Source organism: Cydia pomonella, chromosome 21, assembly GCF_033807575.1.
Source record: "Cydia pomonella isolate Wapato2018A chromosome 21, ilCydPomo1, whole genome shotgun sequence".
Classification (NCBI taxonomy): Eukaryota; Metazoa; Arthropoda; class Insecta; order Lepidoptera; family Tortricidae; genus Cydia; species Cydia pomonella.
The window spans coordinates 13,654,031-13,677,759 of record NC_084723.1 but is presented as its reverse complement, the minus strand read 5'-3'; the positions used below and the strand labels follow the sequence as shown (position 1 = coordinate 13,677,759).

The following is a 23,729-nucleotide window of genomic DNA, read 5'->3' as shown; positions in this document are numbered from 1 at the left end:
ATATTTTCTGTATATTATTGTATCTTTGAGCGTCAGAATTCAACTAAATTGAAATGGGAGGGGGTCTTTTAAAAACATAACTGTGGCCCTAGTGAAAAAGGGTACAAGTCTCTGGCAGCGCAGGTGTAAAGGGGTGTAAGTTCCACGTAACACTTATGCCCTTATACACCTAAACTGCCATAATTGTACCCTTTTTCACTAGGGCCACATTATTTATTAATATTATAAGGTCTAAAATAAAACTTGTGAAATTTTAATAGTGAAGTTTAAATTTAGGTATCCAAAAACAGCGTCAAATTTCTTTTATTATAAAGTGGAATAAAAGACATTTTTAACAATAAAAAGTTTAAGGTTTAAATTCAGTTTTAGAATCGAAGGCAATGGTTTAGCAGCGGCGGGAAAGCGAATAGCGATCAATTCATTGTTTTTGCAAGAAATATATGTGTGATCGAAATCACACATATCATGTATATCATCAATTGGGCTGGCAAATTTCAAATCCTGGGAGTAAAGGGGTTATGACGATAAGACTTCATTTTAATTGTAAATATAGTCAAAGAGAATTAAAAAGACCAAGAGTGCTCACTCCATACAACGTATTTGTTAATAAAATTTTGTTATAATATTCAACACGTGTCAAGTACACAATTACGGGTTTACAATAACGTACTGAACACGGAAAAAACGTCAGTGATCGTTATTCGCTCGTCGCCGCTAGTCAGAGCGCTTCGTTATAATCGGTTGGAGGGGCGAGTCCCCACTGCCAACTCACCCGCGTGCGTGGGCTGCAGCGTCACGTCGGCGAGCGGCGCGGGGGCGGGGGCGGCGGCCGGGGCGGGCGGCGCCAGCTCGCCCAGCAGGTCCACGTTGGAGGCCGGCGCCGGAGCGGCTGCGGAGAACAAATATACTTTACAGTACTTATGGTGATACTTTATAGCACTAGTGCGAAAATTAGCATATTACGTTACTATGTCGAACATTGAAAGGGCCATATGTATTGTAAAACGTTGTACGATACATGTGCGAATAGGTAATTCGCAACTCGTGTTTTAATTTATCGCCACTCGTTTCGAATTTCCTATTTTTCGCACTTGTATCGTAATGTACTATTTTAACCGACTTCAAAAAAGGAGCGGGCGGACGGATGACGACCGGTTTGGCCTAGTGGGTAGTGACCCTGCCTACGAAGCTGATGGTCCCGGATTCAAATCCTGATAAGGGCATTTATTCGTGTGATGAGCATGGATAATTTGTTCCTGAGTCATGGGTATTTTCTATGTATTTAAGTATTTACATATTATATATATCGTTGTCTAAGTACCCTCAACACAAGCCTTATTGAGCTTACTGTGGGACTTAGTCAATTTGTGTAATAATGTCCTATAATATTAATTTATTTATAACCCCGAGATGGTCCCGTTGGCACCACGTTGGGGTCTGATGATGGAATCATGGAGAAATCGAGGGAACTCTTCAAATGTTGTAGATACATGTATGGCGCTTTTGGTAATTTTTGAAGTCGATTTAATTTTTTGTTAATTCATCACACTTGCTCGAAAAAAGTCTTATTTCATGCAGGTGTACTGAAGGACAAAGGCCTATTTTGTTCCCGCGGGAGTTATGGATTGTGAAAAAAAAGCCATAACTCCCTAGGAAGTTTTTTCTTCGCAAGTGTGATGAAAAAACATTGTGTGTAAATCAATTATTACCCTCGTATCCAATATTTCACGTACCCTTCTCGTTGCACAATGTACTATTTCTCCAATATGCTCGGAAATGTTCACCTTATTGTAGCAAAAATAGTCCGAGAAGTTCTTCATTATGGTCAAACTCAAAAACAAACCATTATTGTCGTGTCGTATTGTTTTTTACTTTTTAAAAACATGTATCCACTAAGACAAACGCAAACAGCCAATAGGGTTGTTTCCATCTACAAATCTTAGGGCAGAATTGTATCCCAATAAATTCTTTTGGATTATAAGAACATGTTAAACTACTTTTTAGGGGACCTGTAATGACCATATTTTTGTAAATATTGAATTTAAAATATCTTTTGGCACACGTCACGTGACCAAACTCGAAACATCATTGAAGATTCTGATGACGTCACAACTCTCGGATTGACACTGTTGACAGTTAGGCGATAAACAACAAATGACAAATGTCAGTTGACAGTTCGTATCTTCTACGTGTGTATGTAGTTATGTGTCAAACCGTAAACTGTAACGTCACACAATTTTCAAAGAGCGTTTTGGGCGCGAAAGCATCTGTTTAAATATATTTTGTTAATTTAACATATTTAAAGCCGTTTTTAGTATAAAAGTTGAATTTTAGGGCAACTTTTAGTTAATATAGAACGTAATACAAGCGTTTCAAAAAATTGGAAACAAAACTCATCCACTAAATGCCCTTTCCCGGCCTCTGCAATAATGTACTATTACTTACAATCTTTTTGACTTGAGCGTGTTTGCATATACACAGATAATATAACATATCGCGTTTTGAAACTAAGAAAAGACGCTTTCTACAATTTCATTATCACGCGTCCACTCTTAAAACCGTAATGGGATTTAAAAATAAACAAACATACATTTTTATAGCTGTTAAAAGCGCTTATCTAAAAACACTTGGAGAGACTTTACACCTCCAAATTTTATTAGTATTAGTACTCTGACATTGGGGACCTTTTACATCTCCAGATTTAATGTGTTTTTAACCATAGAGACTATACATCTCTATTGTATTGTATTAATTATTTATTTTAAGATTATTATAATGTAATGTTTGCCCAGGTATTGGCTGTTGTATTTATAAATGTTGTTATGTATTTTTCATGTCACTATATGATGTTACTATAAATGTTGTATTGACTTGTAAAAGAGCCCTTGAGGCCTACTTGCAGAATAAATTTTTGAATTTTGAATTTTATCATAGTGGATCATCTAAATAGCATATTAGTATAACATTTCTTCTAATAAACTATTTATTGTCTCCTGGGTAACGAGACAAAATCAAAATACATTACAACAAAAAAAAAAGTTGATCCACCCAGATACTAGTATGTATGTATCATATGTATGTATATGCTTTATTGTACATAGCAATAAAAACACGAAACGGTAACAAAAACACAGTTTCAGAGTAAATTAGAAACAACAAAGGCAAACTTATACCTGTATGGGTTCTCTTCCAGTTAACAGACAACATAATTGATTATCATTCATATTTATTTACTTTATTGACATACTTAATATTATATAATCGAATTTGGTTTTTGTAAGGTTGACATGTAATTTTCATAGTGTAAGTGTGACATAGTGTATAATAATTATAATATCATTACTTATAAGCGCCTTGGTTTATTAGACTGTAAGCTTATTTGTGAATAAAATCGAAATATAAATAAAAAAAAATAAAACAGTTAACTAGTAGCTGGGAGAAGAAAAAAATGGTGATCCCGAGTTTGACAGATGACATAAATAACGCAATTCGGCGCTTGAATCTTTACATGCGAAGCATTAAAGACTTCACAAATCATTATACAAGTACACTGAATCTTTGATGGGTACTTACCATTATTATTAACTGGTGTAGTAACATTTGCCACAAAACTGTTGCTCATTGCCGAAGCTCCAAAGTTATTACTAGCCAAAGTAACAAAGTTATTGCTAGCCGGAGCAACAAAGTTATTGCTAGCGGGAGCAACAAAGTTATTACTAGCCGGAGCAACAAAGTTATTACTGGCCGGAGCAATAAAGTTATTGCTAGCCGGAGCCCCAAAGGCAGCGGGTGCCCCAAAGTTGGTCGGGGCTCCAGTGAAGGCGCTGGTGAAATCAGCGAAGCCATCGTTGGAGACAGGCTCGGGGGCTCCAAAGGCGTTAGTGAAGTCTCCAAACTCGGTGGAGCTGGTTGGTGCCGGTTTGGGTTCTTCGGCCCTGGAATAGGTAGGTTGTGGTATAAGTTTAAAATTACTAAAATAGGAATACCTTTAGAGATTCTTAAAATAAGATTTTAAAAAATCGGTTTATTTCACTCAGAATAGCAGCTTTTGTCATAATTATAAATTTCCCACAAGGAAGGATTCTAATTCTTAGTTTTCAGATATTATATTAGCATAAAATGTGGTAAGTGTGTGTGGTGTGGTGTTCATCCTCACACCCTAGAACCTAAATGGTCACGCACTGTGCGGTTTAAGAGGAACTTCCTCCCGCGCACACTCCGGTTGTGGAATGAGCTACCTGCCGAGGTTTTCCCGAGGGTCTACAGTATGAGGTTCTTCAAAAAAGGAGTGTACAGATTTTTAAAGGGTCAGCAACGCGCATGTAACACCTCTGGAGTTGCAGCCGTCCATAGGCTACGGTGACTGCTTACCATCAGGCGGGCCGTATGCTTGCTTGCCACCGTCGTGGTATAAAAAAAGTACTAGTATTTCAATTTAGTCCACGAATGATTGATTTAAATTGATTAATGAGCGAGAAAGTTAACCACGCTTTAAAGAGACGCCATAACTGTTAAACAACAGTGTCAGATAATGAGTATAATATATAAGATTAATTGTGATTCGAAATGATTTTTTATTTATTATACATACATACATACATATAATCACGCCTATTTCCCGAAGGGGTAGGCAGAGACCACGGATTTCCACTTGCTACGATCCTGACATACCTTTTTCGCTTCCTTCACTTTCATGACATTCCTCATACACGCTCGTCGGTTTAGGGTGCTGTTGACCTGGCCTTTCTTCAGGATTTCCCCGATTTGATCAGAGAAAGTCCGCCGAGGTCTACCCCTTCCAGCTCCCTTTTCTACTTCTCCCTTATACACTCTCTTTGTTAACCTTCTTTCACTCATTCTTTCCACGTGTCCAAACCATCTCAACATACCTTTCTCAATTTTTGTCACTACATCTTCGTTCAGTCCACACTTTTCCCTTATCACACTGTTCCTAATTCTATCTTATAATTTTACACCACACACACTTCTCAAGGCTCTCATTTCCACTGCATTCACTTGACTCTGATGTTTCTTCTGCCGTACCCAACTTTCGCTACCATGCATAAGTGTAGGCACCAACACCCCTCTATGCACAGCCAACCGTGCTTTCTGCGACACCTTCTTTTTTTTATTATAGGACATTATTACACAAATTGACTAAGTCCCACAGTAAGCTCAATAAGGCTTGTGTTGAGGGTACTTAGACAACGATATATATAATATATAAATATTTATAAATACTTAAATACATAGAAAACACCCATGACTCAGGAACAAATATCCATGCTCATCACACGAATACATGCCCTTACCAGGATTTGAACCCGGGACCATCAGCTTCGTAGGCAGGGTCACTACCCACTAGGCCAGACCGGTCGTCAAAACCTTCTGGCTGCTCATAAAAGCGTTGAGTGCCCCATTCACACGATTTCCAGCATTCACTCTCCTTTCAATGTCTTCATCATGTTTACCGTCCCTAGTGAACAAGGTTCCCAGATACACAAACTCTTTCACTTGTTCAACTCTTTCTTTATTATATTTGAATAATGATGATGAAATGGATATTCCAGTGCACAGTGTATGTACTTCTTTTGCTGTTTTTTTTTTTTTTTTTTGTTTCTACATTTATTCTAGAAACATTCTAGACTAGTATTTTATATACTTACAATTGTTTTTTTTTATGTTTGACGATATTTTGTGAAATTCTTAGTATGAAATTTGATCTGTATTATAATTCATTAGTATTATGGAATAATATTTACATCAATTTCCTTTAAATTTTGTTTAAATGTATTATTAATTATTATACTTAGCATGCAATAATCAATTTATCAATGGTAATATTTATGTGTAATTTTAATTTAATTCAATCTGTATGGAATTAATAAAGCTCTATTCATTCATTCATTCATTCATTCAATACTCTCTTACCATTCATAAGTGCTTGTTGCTAGGCCTACATGAATAATGTATATTTGAACTGACCTGAACTGAAATTGTATACATATTACTATTGTCTACTGTATGTTATACCTGGGGTCGAAGTCATCTTCAAGAAGTCCACCCTGAGCTGCGACTGGTCCGGGGCAAGTCTTGAACAAGTCGTCCAACAGGTCGTGCGACTGGTCGCCAGCAGACGCCGCAGGAGTGGGCGCTGGAGTCGCGGCCGACTTGCCGTAGCTCGCAGCAGCGCCTGAAAAATCAATGTTTTCAATAGGGTTGTTTCCATCTACAAATCTTAGGGCAGAATTGTATCCCGATAAATTCTTTTGGATTATAAGAACATGTTAAACTACTTTTAGGGGACCTGTAATGACCATATTTTTGTAAATATTGAATTTAAAATATCCTTTGGCACACGTCACGTGACCAAGCTCGAAACGTCATTGAAGATTCTGATGACGTCACAACTCTCGGATTGACACTGTTGACAGTTAGGCGATAAACAACAAATGACAAATGTCAGTTGACAGTTCGTATCTTCTACGTGTGTGTGTAGTTATGTGTCAAACCGTAAACTGTGACGTCACACAATTTTCAAAGAGCGTTTTGGGCGCGAAAGCATCTGTCAAAATATATTTTGTTAATTTAACATATTTAAAGCAGTTTTTAGCATAAAAGTTGGATTTTAGGGCAACTTTTAGTTAATATAGAACGTAATACAAGCGTATCAAAAAATTGGAAACAACCCTATTAACCTCCAAATTTAAATATACAGGTTGGATTTTTGGGATAGCTAAAGCCCATGTAAAATTGTAGTGTTTAGAACCAAAAGCGATTTTTATTTCATACAACACATTAACCTTGGGGTTATCCCCCATGGTGATCATTCGTGATTTTTTTGAGACCCCCTTACTTAGTATGACGTGATTAATGGACAGCCCCTATGGAGAAAGCGTGAAATATTGTCCCGCCAATTTTTGGCACATTTTTCTATATCGCCAATCATTACAGTCCTTAAACGTAACAGAGGGCCTACCGCGAACCACGTTCGACGTGTTGCCTCCCTGTCACACTAACGTACGAATTTACAAGTGCGACAGAGAGGTAACACGTCGAACGTGGTTCGCGGTAGGCCCTCAGGACTGATGGGCGAGATAGAAAAGTGTGAATAAAATTTCACGTATTCTCCATAGTAAATGTATGGAAAAAGTTTCTTTAATTTGTTATAAAGTTGACCCCTAGGAAACTATTCATACTGGATAGGAATGGAATAATTGGCATAAATATAACGACCAATGTTATGTTTTACAAGGAGGGCAAAGTTGTTGTTTAACCCTCGTGCCTTGAAACCCTCGCAACGCTCAAGTTTCCACTTCTCCAACGCTCGTGGTTCAATTTTGGAATCTTTCCCTTGCTCGAGTATCAATATTAGCACGAGCGGTTCAACAACAACTTTGCCCCCTTTGCTTCAAACTCATCATTTAAAAGACAATTCTACCAGCCAACATAAGGAAACAACTCAAAATTTGCATCTGATTACTTTGCCCCGCATGTGGATAAAATGTAGCTTTCCCATTCGTTTTCGAACAGTCCAGAGTGCCTTTACCAGTTGGTGTGGTGAAATAGTTATTTGTGCAACAAGAGAGGAAAGTTTGTTTTTCCTGCGAGTGTTGACTCAAACACGAAATGTAAAATAACTTTGCTCTCGTGTGACACTTGCATCTTTTCACCTCAGTAGTGAGAACATATTAAAGGTAAAAAAAATTCAACACCAAGTAAAGATTTTATTCCTGTATTCATGGCCTTCATAAAATTAAAAAGCTACTTTGTCTCACTCCCTGGAGTGAGGAAAATAGTACTTTCGTCACTGCCTGCAGTGAGGAAAGTCGCACTTTCCACACTCCCTGGAATAATAAATAATAATAATAAATAAATATTATAGGACATTATTACACAAATTGACTAAGTCCCACAGTAAGCTCAATAAGGCTTGTGTTGAGGTTGGAATGACGAGGTAGGCTTGTTCGAGGTGCTGAGGTAAATATGTATAATTACATATCTTACCTAAATCAATCTTTTTGGTAGGCGTGCTGCTTTTAGTCTTGGCGGGGCTCTTCAAGCTGATATTGAGCGTGTTGGCCGAGGAACTGAGTCCTGTGGGGGAAGTGAGGCCGGCCGCGCTCACGTAGCCGTCAGTATCGCGGTCCCGCTCGCGCTCGCCCGAGCGGGAGCTGAGTGAGCGAGGCGGAGGGCTGCCGGCGCCGTCGTCTCGATATATGTTTTCTCTGGAAGTGTACGTTTTCAAGTTATGAATAACACTAAAAAGGCCGAGCAAAATGTGAGGGTGATAAGAAAGTTGAGGTCTCAAAACTAAGGTTAAAGGAAACCGGTTAAATTTCCAAACTGTTATCATGTATTTGAAGCAAAACCTTTTAATTTCGGTTTCGCTCGAAAAACCGTTATATTTAAACCGGTTTTTATGAGAACAGTTCCTGTCAAATTAAATGATTTAGAGCAATAACAACCGGTTTCTTCCTATGTCGGTGTCTATGTTTACGTGGCACAACACCAAGCCGTAGTCAACTAGGAACCCTTATAGTTTCGCCATGTCCGTCTGTCTGTCTGTCTGTCCGAGGCTTTACTCCGTGGTCGTTAGTGCTAGAAAGCTGAAATTTGGCATGGATATATAAATCAATAAAACCGACAAAATTGTAAAATAAAATCAATTTTTTTTATTTATTTAGGGTACCTCCCCTACACGTAAAGAGGGGGGATAAAACCGACAAAATTGTAAAATAAAATCATTTTTTTTTATTTATTTAGGGTACCTCCCCTACACGTGAATTTTTTTTTGCTTCAACCTTACAGTGTGGGATATCGTTTGAAAGGTCTTTCAAAACCAATAGGGGTCTTCAACAAACTTTTTTTGATTAAGAGAATGTATTCCAGTAAATGAAAACTATAGCGGGCATGATCAGTTTAGCTGTTTTTGAGTTATCGCAAAAAGTTTCCCCTTCATAGTAAAAAGACGTAATATCCACAGTTCATTCCTTGGTTAATAATCTTCTATACTTTAAGCTCCAGTTTAGCTTATTATGACGGAAAAGTAACTACGGAACCCTACTCTGAGCATGGCCCGATATGCTCTTGGCCGATTTTTTAAATATTTATTTAATTTTAATAAAAGTTCGGATGAAAACCGAAATAAACCGGTATTTTAAAAAACCGGTTCCTTGCTCAAAACTCTCAATCATATAAAATCCTTTCGTTGTGGAATAATATCAGTGTTATAGAGCAAAAGTCGTTCTCCTCTGGAGTTGCACGCGTCCATAGGCTACGGAGACTGCTAACCATCAGGCGGGCCGTATGCTTGTTTGCCACCGACGTAGTATAAAAAAACTTGGACATTATGAAACAGGCCCTTAGTACAACTAATGAACTTACTTGTTGGGTTTCCTCGCACTGGCATGGCCCGGTCCATGGCTGTAGTCTCCATCCGAATCATCTGCTCGATCATAATCATCTTCGTCGTTTCGTTCTTTGGGTTCGTCTGTAAATAACAATTTCAACTAAGTCACTGATTATTTTAGTAAGTATTTTTATTTGTGTATTTCTAGTACCACACTAATACAAGTTTTTAGCAAAAAATTCATTTTTGATGCAAGCTTTTATCGCTGACTGTACTTTTCTTACTCAACTAATACTCGATCGACATAATTCTAAAAACCCCAAACACAATTCAGTTGCGTTGTTTTATCACAGAGTTCCTATGTCTACCTCCTGTCTCCATCATCAGATCAGCTCGATGGTACAGTCACGTCTGAAAACATCGACACGATCTAAGTGCCAAAAATATGTACACAAAATCTTATGGCCCATATATTAGGGTAGTGTATACATATTTTTGGCGCTTTGTCCGTATCGATATTTTCAGACGTGAACGTACCATAATATTGCATTGTCACCCGACATATATATGTATGTAAATTTTCAGCTTCATCGGAAACCGGGAAGTGGGTCAAATTTAACTTGCAAGGTTGTAAAAATATAAAGTGAAATATATTTTTCTGCCCTCCGGGCGGAAAAATAATATACGCACCACGGGAAGAATCGTAGGACATTACATCCCGCGTGTTTGACATCCTCGCCATCGGCACAATTTTAAACGCGGCACGCAATGACCTACTTTTCCTCCCTTAGGACACAAATAACTATAATATACGAAAGGGATCAAACCAGCGTTTTCTGCATTCCTGGCAGATGTTATAATTATACGCGAGTCGACGAGACAGGACACGACCTCAGCATATTCGCGTTCGCAAAACATTCGCTTCATTTAATGCGAATATTCGTATATACGAATGCGAATATTCTGGACATCCCTATACTCTGTATCTTTAGGTATTTAAATAAAAGTAAACAAAATCTACCCTCAAATGGCTCCTTAAGCCAGTTGAGGGTAGATGAAAACATTACATGATCAAGTAATGTAGGTTAAAGTCAGGTCGTTCAGTCACAGATCCAGGCGGTTTTGTATTTGGTTGGTTAACCAATAAATGTTATAACTACCTGAAAATGTACAAATTGTTTATGTACTGTTATTTAAATACCTAAAGATACACTTGGGACTTTTGGTAGCATACCGTGGTTATAGAATCCACGGAGTCGCAAAACAAGTTTTTTCGAAGTCAAAGTAAATATTACATGTATATTTATATGTAAAAATTAAGTTAATGCTGGTAAACTAAATTAACGGTTGAGCTATGGGGTAGGGGTCGGTTTTGGGACAGAACATTTTTGATGGAACATTATTTATGTGTTATGTTCGCCTATGTTCTCAGATCAATATTTACCGAGATATATCGAAGAATCCCAATATCTTATTAAATATTGATTGGAGAAAAAAGTGTATCTAACAAAACACATTTATTTAAACACATTCTTTACTATGGTAAAAGAAAAAAAATCAACAAATATTTTATGTTCCCAAAACGATCCCCCTACCATACCACAATCGTTTAGTCTGTTTATAAACATTTACGTAATTTTAGCATATAAATATATATGTAATATTTACTTTAACTTTGACTTAGAAAAAAAATTGCGACTCCATGTATTTTAGAACCACGGTATGCTACCAAAAGTCTAATAGTAATGACTACAATACAAGCTTTAAAAAATACAGAATAACTAAATTAAAAAAAACTAAACACGTTATTCAAGTTTGGGTCTCAGAGTGTGTTTGTGTGTGTGTGCCAGAAGGAGTGTGTATCCAGATTGTAAACTTTCATAATGTCAACCGCATAGACACCCGTTCTCTTGAACGTTTTTGACCCACGACCCAGAGTGATCGTACTGTTAAGTGTGAACAGTACTGTGGTAGAGTAGGGGTGAGATTGGACGGCCTTACCCCAGTTGCTGCCGCCGCCGCCGCGGTCGCTGTACTCGCCCCAGCCTCCTGACCCGCGCATGCCCATCGCGCCCGCTTCTGATGACATGCCTAAACAGTACAACACAAACATGTTTACTATCGGTGTATTCCCATCGGGCACAGATGGGAATGAATCATTCCCATCTGTGACCGCCTCGCTTTCTTCCCGTCTTTTTATTATGCATAAATCGATTTTGATATAGCAACTATCAATTCCAATTCGTGAAATACTTACTTTTACTTTTAGTACTGTCTACTAATAGAGTTATAACTCTATACTTCAATAGGTAGTTGTTATGATGAAACCAGTGCAAACATTTTTTCACATTTATAATGTAAATTATTTATGCTGAACCGCGTCAAGTATGTATATACATTATATGATTTTTATTTCACGACTTAGAATTTTAACTGTTTAAATAGTTACTATCAAAATCGACATTTGTATAATAACAAAGACAGGAAGAAACCGAGGTGGCCGGCCACAGGTGGTAATGGATCATTCCCGTCCGGCGGGGCAGATGGGAATGAAACCTTTCCCATCTGTTCCCGCCGGGGACAGATGGGTATACACCTTATTATCAACCCACCACGAGTCCCACCGACGCGATATTAAGTAGGCAAAGAAACCTCTACATCCTAGGGATAACATATCACACACACGATTTCATACCTACAAAATCTCCAATAAGTCAAATACCCTTTGAACTTCTAATATTGATATTTTAAATGTGAGGTTAGGTATCGGGGGCAAACAAAAAAGATCTGACTTCACAAAACCATATGTTGTTATGTACCGATATTATGATATTCATTAGGGATTTCACCAGGAAAAGCGTCATAAGATAACAAACCATGAAGTGAATAAACAAAGTTCAAAATACCCAAATCACGTTAAGTGGGCCTAGGGATGAAAACTGCGGAGAAAATCAAATGTTTTTTTGGGAATTTTACCAAATTTCATATTTTTCCTATGTACGTCACACAATGCCATTGATGAGTGACAGTATCAAATATATAAAATGCCAGAAATGAACACATTAGACGTGCAACCTTAACCTTCCTGTTTAAATTCCCAATTAAAATCATATGAAAAAATACAGTAGTTCAAAAAAACTTGTTTATTTCGGCTTTATTCGTTTTTTCGGAAGTATTGTAACTGAAATTTGCATTGTTTTTTTCGAAAGAAACTTGAGAAAAACGAGTCGTTTGGAAATTTTCATTCCCCATATAAACTACCACCCCCTTAAGTTTGGTTTTAAATAAAAAAAAGTGAGTTACAATTTTGTTGTTACTACTCACCAATATATTTGTCCTTGTTCTTCTTAGCCTTTTTCCTCTCCTCTCTCAGTTTATCGTCGTCTTGGATGAAGTCGATCAATTCACGCACCTTATGGCGGACATTGATGCCCTGCAAATATTATTAAATTAAAATAATATTAACAAATAAAAACTCCCAAAATATTACGTTTTATCAAAGATAATTTGAAACACAAGTGGATTGTCAAACAAAACTTTGTAGCCACAGTAAATTTACTGCCATCTTTCGAAACATGATTAAAACTTTTAGAACGCCATTTGTCTTTTTAACCTTATTCTTTTACTAATACGTGTTAAATTTGTTAAATATTCTATGGATACATTGTTTGTCCGAAATAAAGATTTATTTATTTATTTAAATATCAAAACGTGGCGCCATCTAATAGATCAAAGGCTGAAGGTATGCCAGCATCGTTTCGAGCGATGGCGTCTAACCTTTAGGTTAACAGTTTGTGTATGGAAGGTAGATGCAATGAACAATATCTCCATATACCAAAAAGTGTCCGACTAAAATCATAAATAGGTGGCGCTACAATACCTAGAATACTTGAGAAAAAAAACTAATCATAGACAGCGCACTTCACTCCGAAAATAACGCCTAGGTTCTTAGCTACTCTAGCGCTACTCTGGAGAGATTTGGAACTATTATTAAATTTATAGCTGACAGCTGGACACTTTAGCAACAATTCTGCCTAAGGAGTTTCTGTTCCTTGCCTCTAACTTCCATAAGTTTGTGTTTTAACACATTCACTGCCGGGAACCCACCTGGTGGCCGCTCGTGAACTTGTGTAAGAGTTGAAAATAGAGTTCCGGTTACTCTGGTTTTAATATTAGCGGAAAATCGTTGAGCATTTGACTTTTTGTTTGCCGCGATATCTATTGTCGAGTAGCAGTACTAAGAGTTCCGCTACTCGATGCTAGATGTTGACTGCGTATATAATAAGCATTTTGGTACCAAAACTGATGTATGGCGTGAGCACTCTACTACTTCTTATTTCTCTATGGTCTAGTGAACCTTTAGGTTGTGCCCGGTAAGATGGCGCCACTTTTTGATATTTAACAAATTGAACACATATGAGTGAAAGAATAAGGATCAAAGTCAAATGGCGTTCTTAAAGTTTTAATCATGTGTCGAAAGATGGCAGTAAATTTACATGGTTTTTTTTGACAATACACCTCTATTTCAAATTCTCTTTGGTTTTATTGAGCACAACATGATTACGGTACAAATTACATACCTACATATCAATTTATAAGAATCTACATATATTAAGATCGTCAAAAACAAAATAACAGTGTTTTTTATATTACGTCAGTGGCAAACAAGCATACAGCCCGCTTGATGATAAGCAGTCTCCGGAGCCTATGTACGCCTGCAACTCCAGAGGTGCTACATGCGCGGTGCCGACCCTAACACTCCGCACCCTCGTTGAGCTCTGGCAACCTTACTCACCGGCAGGAACACAACACTATGAGTAGGGTCTATTTGGCTGCGGTTTTCTGTAAGGTGGAGGTACTTCCCCAGTTGGGCTCCGCTCTAGATCTGTAATGATATCCGCTGTGCTGTGCCCTACCACACAAAGCGAGGTGACATTACACGAACTTTACCTTACAGAAAATCGCAACCAAATAAGATTAGACCCTACTCAGTGTAGTTGTAACCGCCAGAGGACACCCTGGAGTCAGCTCTCAGCGATAACTCAGTTTAATATTTATTTACGGAGCCTGCTGGTTCGGAAATCCAATTCCTCCCACGGTGGGACGTAGTTGGAGCGTCAAACAAACACCACTTAATTAGATTCCTATTTATTTAGCACTAGCACACACTTAGTCTAGACCTTAGGCACCAAACTTAAGCACTAAAACACTAACACTATAGGCACTTTCACTATAACGTTATTCTAGTACTTACTAAGGTAAAATAACTAAGCGGTCCACGTAACTAGCACTAAAACCACTATTACCACTAATACTGATCACAACTTTAGGGCACTTTCACTTTTTCCACACTTTTCCTTTTCTTGTTTTCCGATCGCTTGAACTGAACTGAACTAACTGACTGTACTAACTCACTGTCCGCAGGCCGTATCTCGCCTGCTTATATAGGGCGAATACGAGGTCTCGAAAGTAACTCCAGATAATTCGAGAACGGCCTCGTTACGTGGACTTCTCTTTCTTGTGCTATCTCTTTCTCGCATTGGGCGTAGAACTTTCCCCGTATTTAACCACCTTGTCGGGTTTATCTCGGGAACCCTGAGGTTTTCAGTGATGAACCGTACCTTTCTAGAAAGCATTTACGAAGATCTACCCTATTATACTAGTTTCAGCTGAAAATATTAATAAATATAAGAATTATCTCTATCGATAGTCCAACTCCATACAAAAATAACTTTAAGTCTTAATATCTCGATAATTCTAGGCCCAATGCTTACAATGCTTGTGTCTACGGATAGCTAACCCTATTTCCTATCTATACAGGTCACTACGATCCCTGGGGAAAGCCTAATTTGGGAGAATTCAGGTGAAATTGGGTCGCCTCGGCCCGAACATATAAATACCGCGCACCGAGGTCCGCGCCGCTCAGTACGCTTCCGGCTTCCGCAGCGATCGCACCGGCCGCTCACCCGCGGTGATGACGTCACGTAACAAGCTGACACAAAACGCTATTTTCATAGCGACTACAATTTTATCCTGTTTCTAGTCAATCGACCGATAAGTCAATCATACAAAGTGTGCTTGTGTCAACTTATTTCTATCCTATAGCTAGGCAACCTATAGCTATTTTATCTAGTTTTACGCGTTAGGTAATTCGTTCCGGCCCGGGTCTGTACCGTCCGAGCATTCGTCTCGGCAGGGGTCCATGCTGTCCGTAACAGTCTGCCCCCGCTGACGCTCCTGCGACTGCTCCTGTTGCAACGGTAGGACAGCCAACTTTGTGACGGGCCTCCGGAACACGCCTCCTCGGGTTTGAACGTCAGCCGATCGTATTCCACCATCCGGTCCTGGGTACACCCGGGTGACGATGCCGCGTGGCCACACATTGCGCGGCAGGTTTCCGTCCACTATTATTACATAGTCGCCCTTCTGGATTGGCCTGACCCTGTTATTTGATGATTGGCGCGGTGCGAGTGTTGGCAGGTACTCCCGTATCCATCTTCGCCAGAAGTGGTCGGCCAAAGCTTGGCTGGCCCGCCAAGTCCTGCGGTCCGCTTCCTCGCACGGTCCGGTCGATGGAGCTCCCGTTGAGCCTCCCAGGAGAAAATGATCCGGTGTCAACGCTTCCTCATCCCTCGGGTCCACTGAAACATGGGTCAGTGGCCGTGCGTTGACAGTATTTTCTGCCTCTGCCAGTACGGTCAGCAACAACTCTTCTTTGGGTGCCTTTGTGTGTAATGTTGCTGTTGGGGCGTTCTTTACGGAGCGTACTAATCTTTCCCAAGCTCCGCCTTGGTTAGGTGCACCGGGTGGAATAAACTTCCATGTGACGTTGTGTTGTACGCCGAACTCTCGAAGTGCTGGTAACCACTCCTTGTAGGCGTTGCGTAGTTCGACGTCCGCTCCCCTGAAGTTCGTTGCATTGTCGCTGTAAATGACTGCGGGCCATCCTCGTCGTGCCGCTAGTCGCCTGAGAGCCATTATCGCCGAGTCCGTTGAGAGACTATGGACGATCTCCAGATGTATGGCTCGCGTCGTTAGGCATGTAAACAATGCAACCCATCTTTTTTCATGCCTTCGTCCGATGGTCACTGTTAATGGTCCAAATAAATCCACTGCCGTGTTTGTGAATGGCCTCTTGTACGGCTGGATTCTAGCCAGCGGTAAGTCTCCCATTGCTGGCACCTTTGGTTGCGCCCTCCTTAACACGCATAGGCGGCACTTGCCAGCCACCATGCGCACCGTTGGCCGTAGGTGAATGATCCAGTAGAGCTGTCGTAGATCATTCACAACTCGTTCATTATTTGCATGTCCAGCTTCCTTATGCGCGCGTTCAATTAATAATCTAATTATTTGATGCCTCCCGTCCAATATGATTGGCTGCTTCTCTAACCCTAGTACTGGCGCTGCGTTGAGCCGTCCTCGCATACGTATCAGTCCGTCTGGGCCTAATACTGGGTCCAATTCATGCAGTCGACTTTTGTGGCTGACTGGTTCGCCCTTAGACAGATTCCGATACTCCTCAGGGAAGCTTGTGCGTTGAGCATATTGGAAAAGTAGATGCTCCGCCTTCTTCCTATGTATGACCTGCAGTGGTTGTCGTTGTCGGTTCCTGAGACAATCGAGAAATTGGAAGACTCGTGCCGTTGCGTTCATCAAACGATTATAGTCCGAGAATCGCTCGATGTCTGGAATCGGCTCCTTGTTGACTTTTGGCTCCTCCTGAGCAGCACAGGCAACCTCCTCATACTCGGGAAGGTCTTCTTCAATATTTGCCTTGACGTTTTCTTGTGGCCATTCTTCCTCAGGGCGCTTAAGAAAGTCTGGTCCTTGGTACCATCGGCTTTCGAAGGTCACTTGTCGATCTTTATCCGGGCGGGTAGCTTCATCCGCCGGATTTTCTTTTGTGGGAACCCAGCGCCATTGTTTTGGTATTGTCAGTTCCGCTGTTTCACCTAAGCGGTTGGCTACATAGGCGCTGTATCGTTTCGCGTCGTTGCGGACCCAGTGTAGCACCGTCCTTGAGTCTGTCCACATGATGACCTGATCTGGTGTCAGACGATGCTCCTCTCGGATGGTCTGATGTAGCCTTGACCCGATGAGCGCCGACTGAAGTTCCATGCGTGGTATGCTGAGTTGCCTCGTTGGCCCAACCTTACTTTTTGCCGCGATTAGGCTCACTTGGGCCTCCCCGCCATTTGAGGCTACTCGCCAGTACGCCACGCATGCGTATGCTTTGGTGCTGGCGTCCACGAACACGTGTAGTTCCCTTCTCGCCACTGCCGCCGTTGAAAGATAGCATCTTGGTATCCTGAGCTTCGCGACGCTATCCAGAGCTCGCAGCCAGGCCTCGAAGTCACGCTTATCCTCTTCTGGCAGTGGAGAGTCCCAGTCCAGCTTTTTGGCCCACAGATTTTGCAGCTGAACTTTTGCTGTTATAGTATAGTGGCTTAACAGCCCCAGTGGGTCATATACTGACATCACGGCCGATAACATTTGCCTCTTCGTAGGCGTCTGTATCATTTCCTTCACTTCGGCCGGTACCCTTATCATTGTTGTGTTGAAACCCAACTGGTCGGTTTCAGGGTTCCAGTACATCCCGAGGATCTTATTTTCCTTGCCTTTGCCGAGCTGTGCCGGTGTACTTGCGTGTAACTCCGTTGGGATCTGCTGGAGTAGCTTCACACTGTTTGAAGTCCACCCTCGTAACTGGAACCCTCCCTTGGCGTGAGACGACGCAACTTGCGTAGCACGATGTAAGAGTTCCTTCTCATCCGGGTAGCTGGCTACGTAATCGTCCATGTAATGATTACGTGTGATGTCTTCCACAGCATCCGGGAACTCATCAGCGTTGTCCATAGCGTTTCTATTTCTGACGCTATGGGCCAGGAATGGTGAGCTTGCTGCACCAAAAAGCATGCTCGTCATTTTATAAAATTGCGGATTCCCTGTCCGGCGGTCCCCTCTCCAAATGAACATTTGTGACGGTTGATCCTCGGCCCTTATTTTTACTTGGAGGAACATTTCCTGTAGATCCGCCACAACTGCAAATTGCCCTTCGCGGAACCGAAAGAGAATCCCTATAATTGACTGTAATAGATCCGGTCCTTCCAAAAGAAAATCGTTTAGGCATTTCCCTTGAACGCGACACGCAGCGTCGAAGACTAGCCTTATCTTTCCCGGTTTGTTCGGATTAGTTACCGCAAAATGCGGCAACACCCACGCTATCTTGCTATCTGGCGGCTCCTGCAGTGGCTCGGCGTACTTTTTCTTTAATAAATTATCAATTTGTTCCTTATAACTCTCAGCGAATGCCGGATCCCGATCCATCTTTCTCTCGATACTCCTTAACCGACACATTGCAGTTTGTATGGTCGGTGGCATTCGTGGTTCGTCGTCCCGCCATAGCTGACCTACTTCATAGCGTGGTCCATTGTCGTTGATTTTCTTTATTGTTCTGTCCAAAATATCCATGGCCCTTTGGACTTGCGGATCCACCTTTGTAACGTTTTTTATTCCCAGCGAATCTATGTTGAAATAATCTCGTAGCATGGAGTCTAGGTTCTCATCCCTCTCGCGGCAGTGCAGCATCAGGTGTTCCTCGCCCTCCTTGGGAATAACCGGCCGTGGTTTTCCCCCGAAGATCACCCAGCCAAGCCCAGTTAGCACTGCCGCTGGCTCGTCCAGACCCCTGACGATTGCTTCCTGTGGTAGTAGCACAGGCCATTGGTCGATGCCGATAAGCAGTTTAGGTATAGCCTCTTCATAGCACGCAGTCGGTATATTTTTGAAGTGTTCCAGCTCCATGATTTTCTTACTCATCCGTTGCGTACGTAGGCCTATACGTCGTACCGTCGTGAAGACGAGATCGTATGCGGTTTCCAAGCCCTTTCCGCGTACGCGCACCTTCACCTGTCTGCTTATTTCAGGCTCCGCTTCCATATTGCTTACGCCTGCGAGACATAGCGGCGTGGCAGGTCCCGTAGCTCCTACGGCGTCCGCTACGTCTGTCTGAATCAGGCTTATAGTGCACCCGTCGTCCAACATAGCGTAGGTGTCCACCTTCCCCTTAGGACCCTCTACGGTGACGGGAACCATTTTGAGGAACACCGTGGTTGTGTTATTCACATGCTCCGTAGTGTTCGTAACAGTGTCCGGCTCTTGTGCTATAACCGCCGGCGTATGTCCGGACCCTAGGCTGGCGGTGGGCTGCGAAGAGGGCGCAGCCGCGCGGGACACTGGTGGCGGCCGGCGTTCACGCGTCGCTTCCTGCGGCTTTCCCTCGTGCAGCAACTTATGATGCCTAAAAGTGCATCCGTCGATTCCACAAGGTTTGTCATGGCACTTAGTCTTTCTATGCTTGCTGTTTAGGCATCTGAAACATATTGTGTTACTCCTGGCCCAGTCCCATCTAGCTCCTATGTCCATGGCCAAGATCCGCTTGCATTCCGGGGTTCTGTGGCCACCGCCGCAAAATAGGCAGGGTACACGTCGCGCCTCGGCGTTACCCGTCGTATATGCCTGCTCGGCGTGGTACTGCGCCTGCGGTGGACGTCTACTTCCCTGGACTCGTTGCCGCCGTTGCCCTCCTCTTCATATTGCTTGTAGGTAGCCGAGCGTGTGAGAACTCTAACTCGGCGTCGCTTTCCTCGATGAGAAAATCCGCCATGAGCATAAGCTCACATTTACCATTATTTATATTTTCTCGGGCATATGCACACCATCTGCTTCGTAAGTGGGGACTCAGACGATCGGTTATTTCTCTTACCAACAAAGGATTGTTACTGTAATTTTTACTATCCAGTTCACACAAGGTGCTTACTATATTGACGACTTTTGTAGCAAAGTTATTTAAATCTATGGCGCTAGGACCCACAGGCGGCAGACGTTTAAGCTCTTCTAGCGCTTTATCGACTAAAAGGTCAATCCTTCCAAAGTTCTTTTTCAACAATTTTATTATTAAATCTGGCTGTGTCGACGTTGATAATAGATGTTGCACGCATTGGCGTGCATCCCCACGTAAACAATTTCGAAGCCTTGCCATGTTTTCGAATGCACTAAAATTGTAGCGTCGAGTTGACTCGCTGTAGGCATTATAAAATAATAACCACTCGTTCGGGTTGCCCGAGAAAGGTGGCAGCTCGTAGCATTGTTTTGGCGGCGTTGTGCGTACGGCGTCCCTTAGTTGGTCGGCGAGCCTATTAAATGCAGTAGCCGCGTCACTCGGCGGCGGCTCTACCGACGACCTTAGTTTAGTATGAGGAGTGAACGGCGTTGACGCGAAGTAATCCCTTTGTGGTTCAGTTCGTGACTCCATGTACTCGTTGCGTGGTCGCGACGGCCCCATTTCTGGCTCTAAGGGCGACGGCGCACGGTACTCGTATTGTGATCGTCGCGGCGGCTCTACCGGTGACGGCGCCCGATATTCATTGCGCGGTCTGCGCGGCGGCGATCTATCCCCCCCTTTCCGTGGCTGGCGCGGCGGCGATCGGTACTCAGTTCGCGGCCCGCGCGGCGGCGATCGGGCGCGCTCGGCCCGTGTCGGCACGGGTAGTGTCTCTACGCGAACGCGAGGCGGGTCGTCGTGGGGGCGATGCGGCGTCTCGACGATCTTTCCAATGTCATTAAGCCACTCGGTGACTCGGCTCTCGGGTTCGGCTCGTACTCGTCGCTTGGGGCTACTCCCGCGTGATGATGCCACGGAGGTGTCCGAAAGTGACCCATATTCGTTAACCACGACGTTAAGACGGTGCTTATATTCTATGTCAAGCATCTCGCGTTCCAGAGCGAGCTCCCTGAGCTTCAGTTCCAGTTTCTTTTTTTCTTTTATATATTGAAGCTCTTTTATTTTGCTTGAACATAGACTGCTGATGTGTGAACCCCTTGATGATGCAGATTTGACCGACGACTCTTCATTCCGTGCGTTTTTCTTAGGCGAGGGTGCTGGAGGTAGGGGTGTGGTGCGCGGAGGTTCTTGCCTCTCCTCCGCCGCCCTACTCTCCCGCTCGGAAATGGGCGACATTCTCCTTGACTGCGCGCTCAACTGTTCGCGCTCGGCGCGGCGTCGCTCTATCCGCCGTTGATTAAACCGCTCGATCACAGACGGTGAACGCGGAGGCCCCTTGTGGACAGTTATCTTCACGGCCTTTGTCAGTGGTACCTCGGCCTTAGCCTTTCCTAGTACCGGCGGCGAAGATTTGGAACCCGCCTCTGCTTCCTCGTCGATGGCCTTTGACCCGGTGCCCTCGACGTCCTCGCGGTGTTCCCCCCTAGATGGAGGGCTAGCCGTCGACTCGCTTCCGGTAGCCGTCGTTAACGGCCTCCCGGCGCGCTGGCTAGGTCCTCCCGACGTGTCCGTTGCCCGCTCCGCGACCTCTGATACGCGACCCGTGGTATCCGTGGAGGTCGTACGTTCCCGCTCGTTCCTGGTGCGGTCCGACTGCGATCTTGTTGTAACTCCCATTTTCGAGTTACTTCCCGACATTATTTAACACTTCACAACACAGTTCACTGCACGGTTTGTCAGTCACACACAATATTCACACAACAGTTTCCACTGTTCAGTATTAGTCCAATAAGAATCTAATTAGACACTCACTGTACTCACTGAAAGTTACTAGGTCCCACTGAATTTCAGGATCCGGCTCGAAGGACCAAAACTGTAACCGCCAGAGGACACCCTGGAGTCAGCTCTCAGCGATAACTCAGTTTAATATTTATTTACGGAGCCTGCTGGTTCGGAAATCCAATTCCTCCCACGGTGGGACGTAGTTGGAGCGTCAAACAAACACCACTTAATTAGATTCCTATTTATTTAGCACTAGCACACACTTAGTCTAGACCTTAGGCACCAAACTTAAGCACTAAAACACTAACACTATAGGCACTTTCACTATAACGTTATTCTAGTACTTACTAAGGTAAAATAACTAAGCGGTCCACGTAACTAGCACTAAAACCACTATTACCACTAATACTGATCACAACTTTAGGGCACTTTCACTTTTTCCACACTTTTCCTTTTCTTGTTTTCCGATCGCTTGAACTGAACTGAACTAACTGACTGTACTAACTCACTGTCCGCAGGCCGTATCTCGCCTGCTTATATAGGGCGAATACGAGGTCTCGAAAGTAACTCCAGATAATTCGAGAACGGCCTCGTTACGTGGACTTCTCTTTCTTGTGCTATCTCTTTCTCGCATTGGGCGTAGAACTTTCCCCGTATTTAACCACCTTTTCGGGTTTATCTCGGGAACCCTGAGGTTTTCAGTGATGAACCGTACCTTTCTAGAAAGCATTTACGAAGATCTACCCTATTATACTAGTTTCAGCTGAAAATATTAATAAATATAAGAATTATCTCTATCGATAGTCCAACTCCATACAAAAATAACTTTAAGTCTTAATATCTCGATAATTCTAGGCCCAATGCTTACAATGCTTGTGTCTACGGATAGCTAACCCTATTTCCTATCTATACAGGTCACTACGATCCCTGGGGAAAGCCTAATTTGGGAGAATTCAGGTGAAATTGGGTCGCCTCGGCCCGAACATATAAATACCGCGCACCGAGGTCCGCGCCGCTCAGTACGCTTCCGGCTTCCGCAGCGATCGCACCGGCCGCTCACCCGCGGTGATGACGTCACGTAACAAGCTGACACAAAACGCTATTTTCATAGCGACTACAATTTTATCCTGTTTCTAGTCAATCGACCGATAAGTCAATCATACAAAGTGTGCTTGTGTCAACTTATTTCTATCCTATAGCTAGGCAACCTATAGCTATTTTATCTAGTTTTACGCGTTAGGTAATTCGTTCCGGCCCGGGTCTGTACCGTCCGAGCATTCGTCTCGGCAGGGGTCCATGCTGTCCGTAACAGTAGTGTTCCTGCCGGTGAGTAAGGTTGCCAGAATTCAACCAGAGTGTGGTGTGTTAGGGTCGGCAACGCGCATGTAACTCCTCTGGAGCGGAGCAGGCGTACATAGGCTATGAAAATTGCTTACCATCAGCCGGGCCGTATGCTTTTGCCACCGACGTCGTATAAAAAAAGTCTTCTTAGGTAAGACAATTTAGTTTAAGGCACTACAAAATGCACAATTGAAAAAGATGTTGTTACCTGGTCTTTGCCCACGTCGTCCACATAAGTGTAGTTCTCGAGTGAGCGCAGATCGTATATGTGTTCCCGCGCCGATGTGACCACTCGCTCGGAGCCGTTTCGCACCAGGTAGCTTAGCAGGAGTAGGCACTGGACAGATAAAGAACAGCCAGTAAGCCATTAATAGAATCAGGCGTTACTTTGCGGAAATCCATGCTAATTAAAGCAAGAAATATTACTTTGCTGATCCGCGAGAAAATAACCTGCTAGTCAATCAGTGCTAA

At 42.6% G+C, this 23,729-nt stretch overlaps 1 protein-coding gene across 3 annotated transcripts in view; it reads right to left on the bottom strand.

Moving 5' to 3' along the window:
- LOC133529701 (clathrin interactor 1) overlaps nt 1-23,729 on the bottom strand; it is a 52,473-nt gene that overhangs the window by 14,371 nt on the left and 14,373 nt on the right. For all 3 annotated transcript variants that reach the window (XM_061867487.1, XM_061867489.1, XM_061867488.1), the window contains 8 exons: nt 23,467-23,595; nt 12,677-12,785; nt 11,354-11,443; nt 9,388-9,493; nt 8,008-8,228; nt 6,034-6,193; nt 3,574-3,935; nt 773-889 (listed from right to left, as the gene is read on the bottom strand). In XM_061867487.1, the coding sequence (XP_061723471.1) occupies nt 773-889; nt 3,574-3,935; nt 6,034-6,193; nt 8,008-8,228; nt 9,388-9,493; nt 11,354-11,443; nt 12,677-12,785; nt 23,467-23,595 (1,294 nt within the window). The remainder of the gene's footprint in view (nt 1-772; nt 890-3,573; nt 3,936-6,033; nt 6,194-8,007; nt 8,229-9,387; nt 9,494-11,353; nt 11,444-12,676; nt 12,786-23,466; nt 23,596-23,729) is intronic.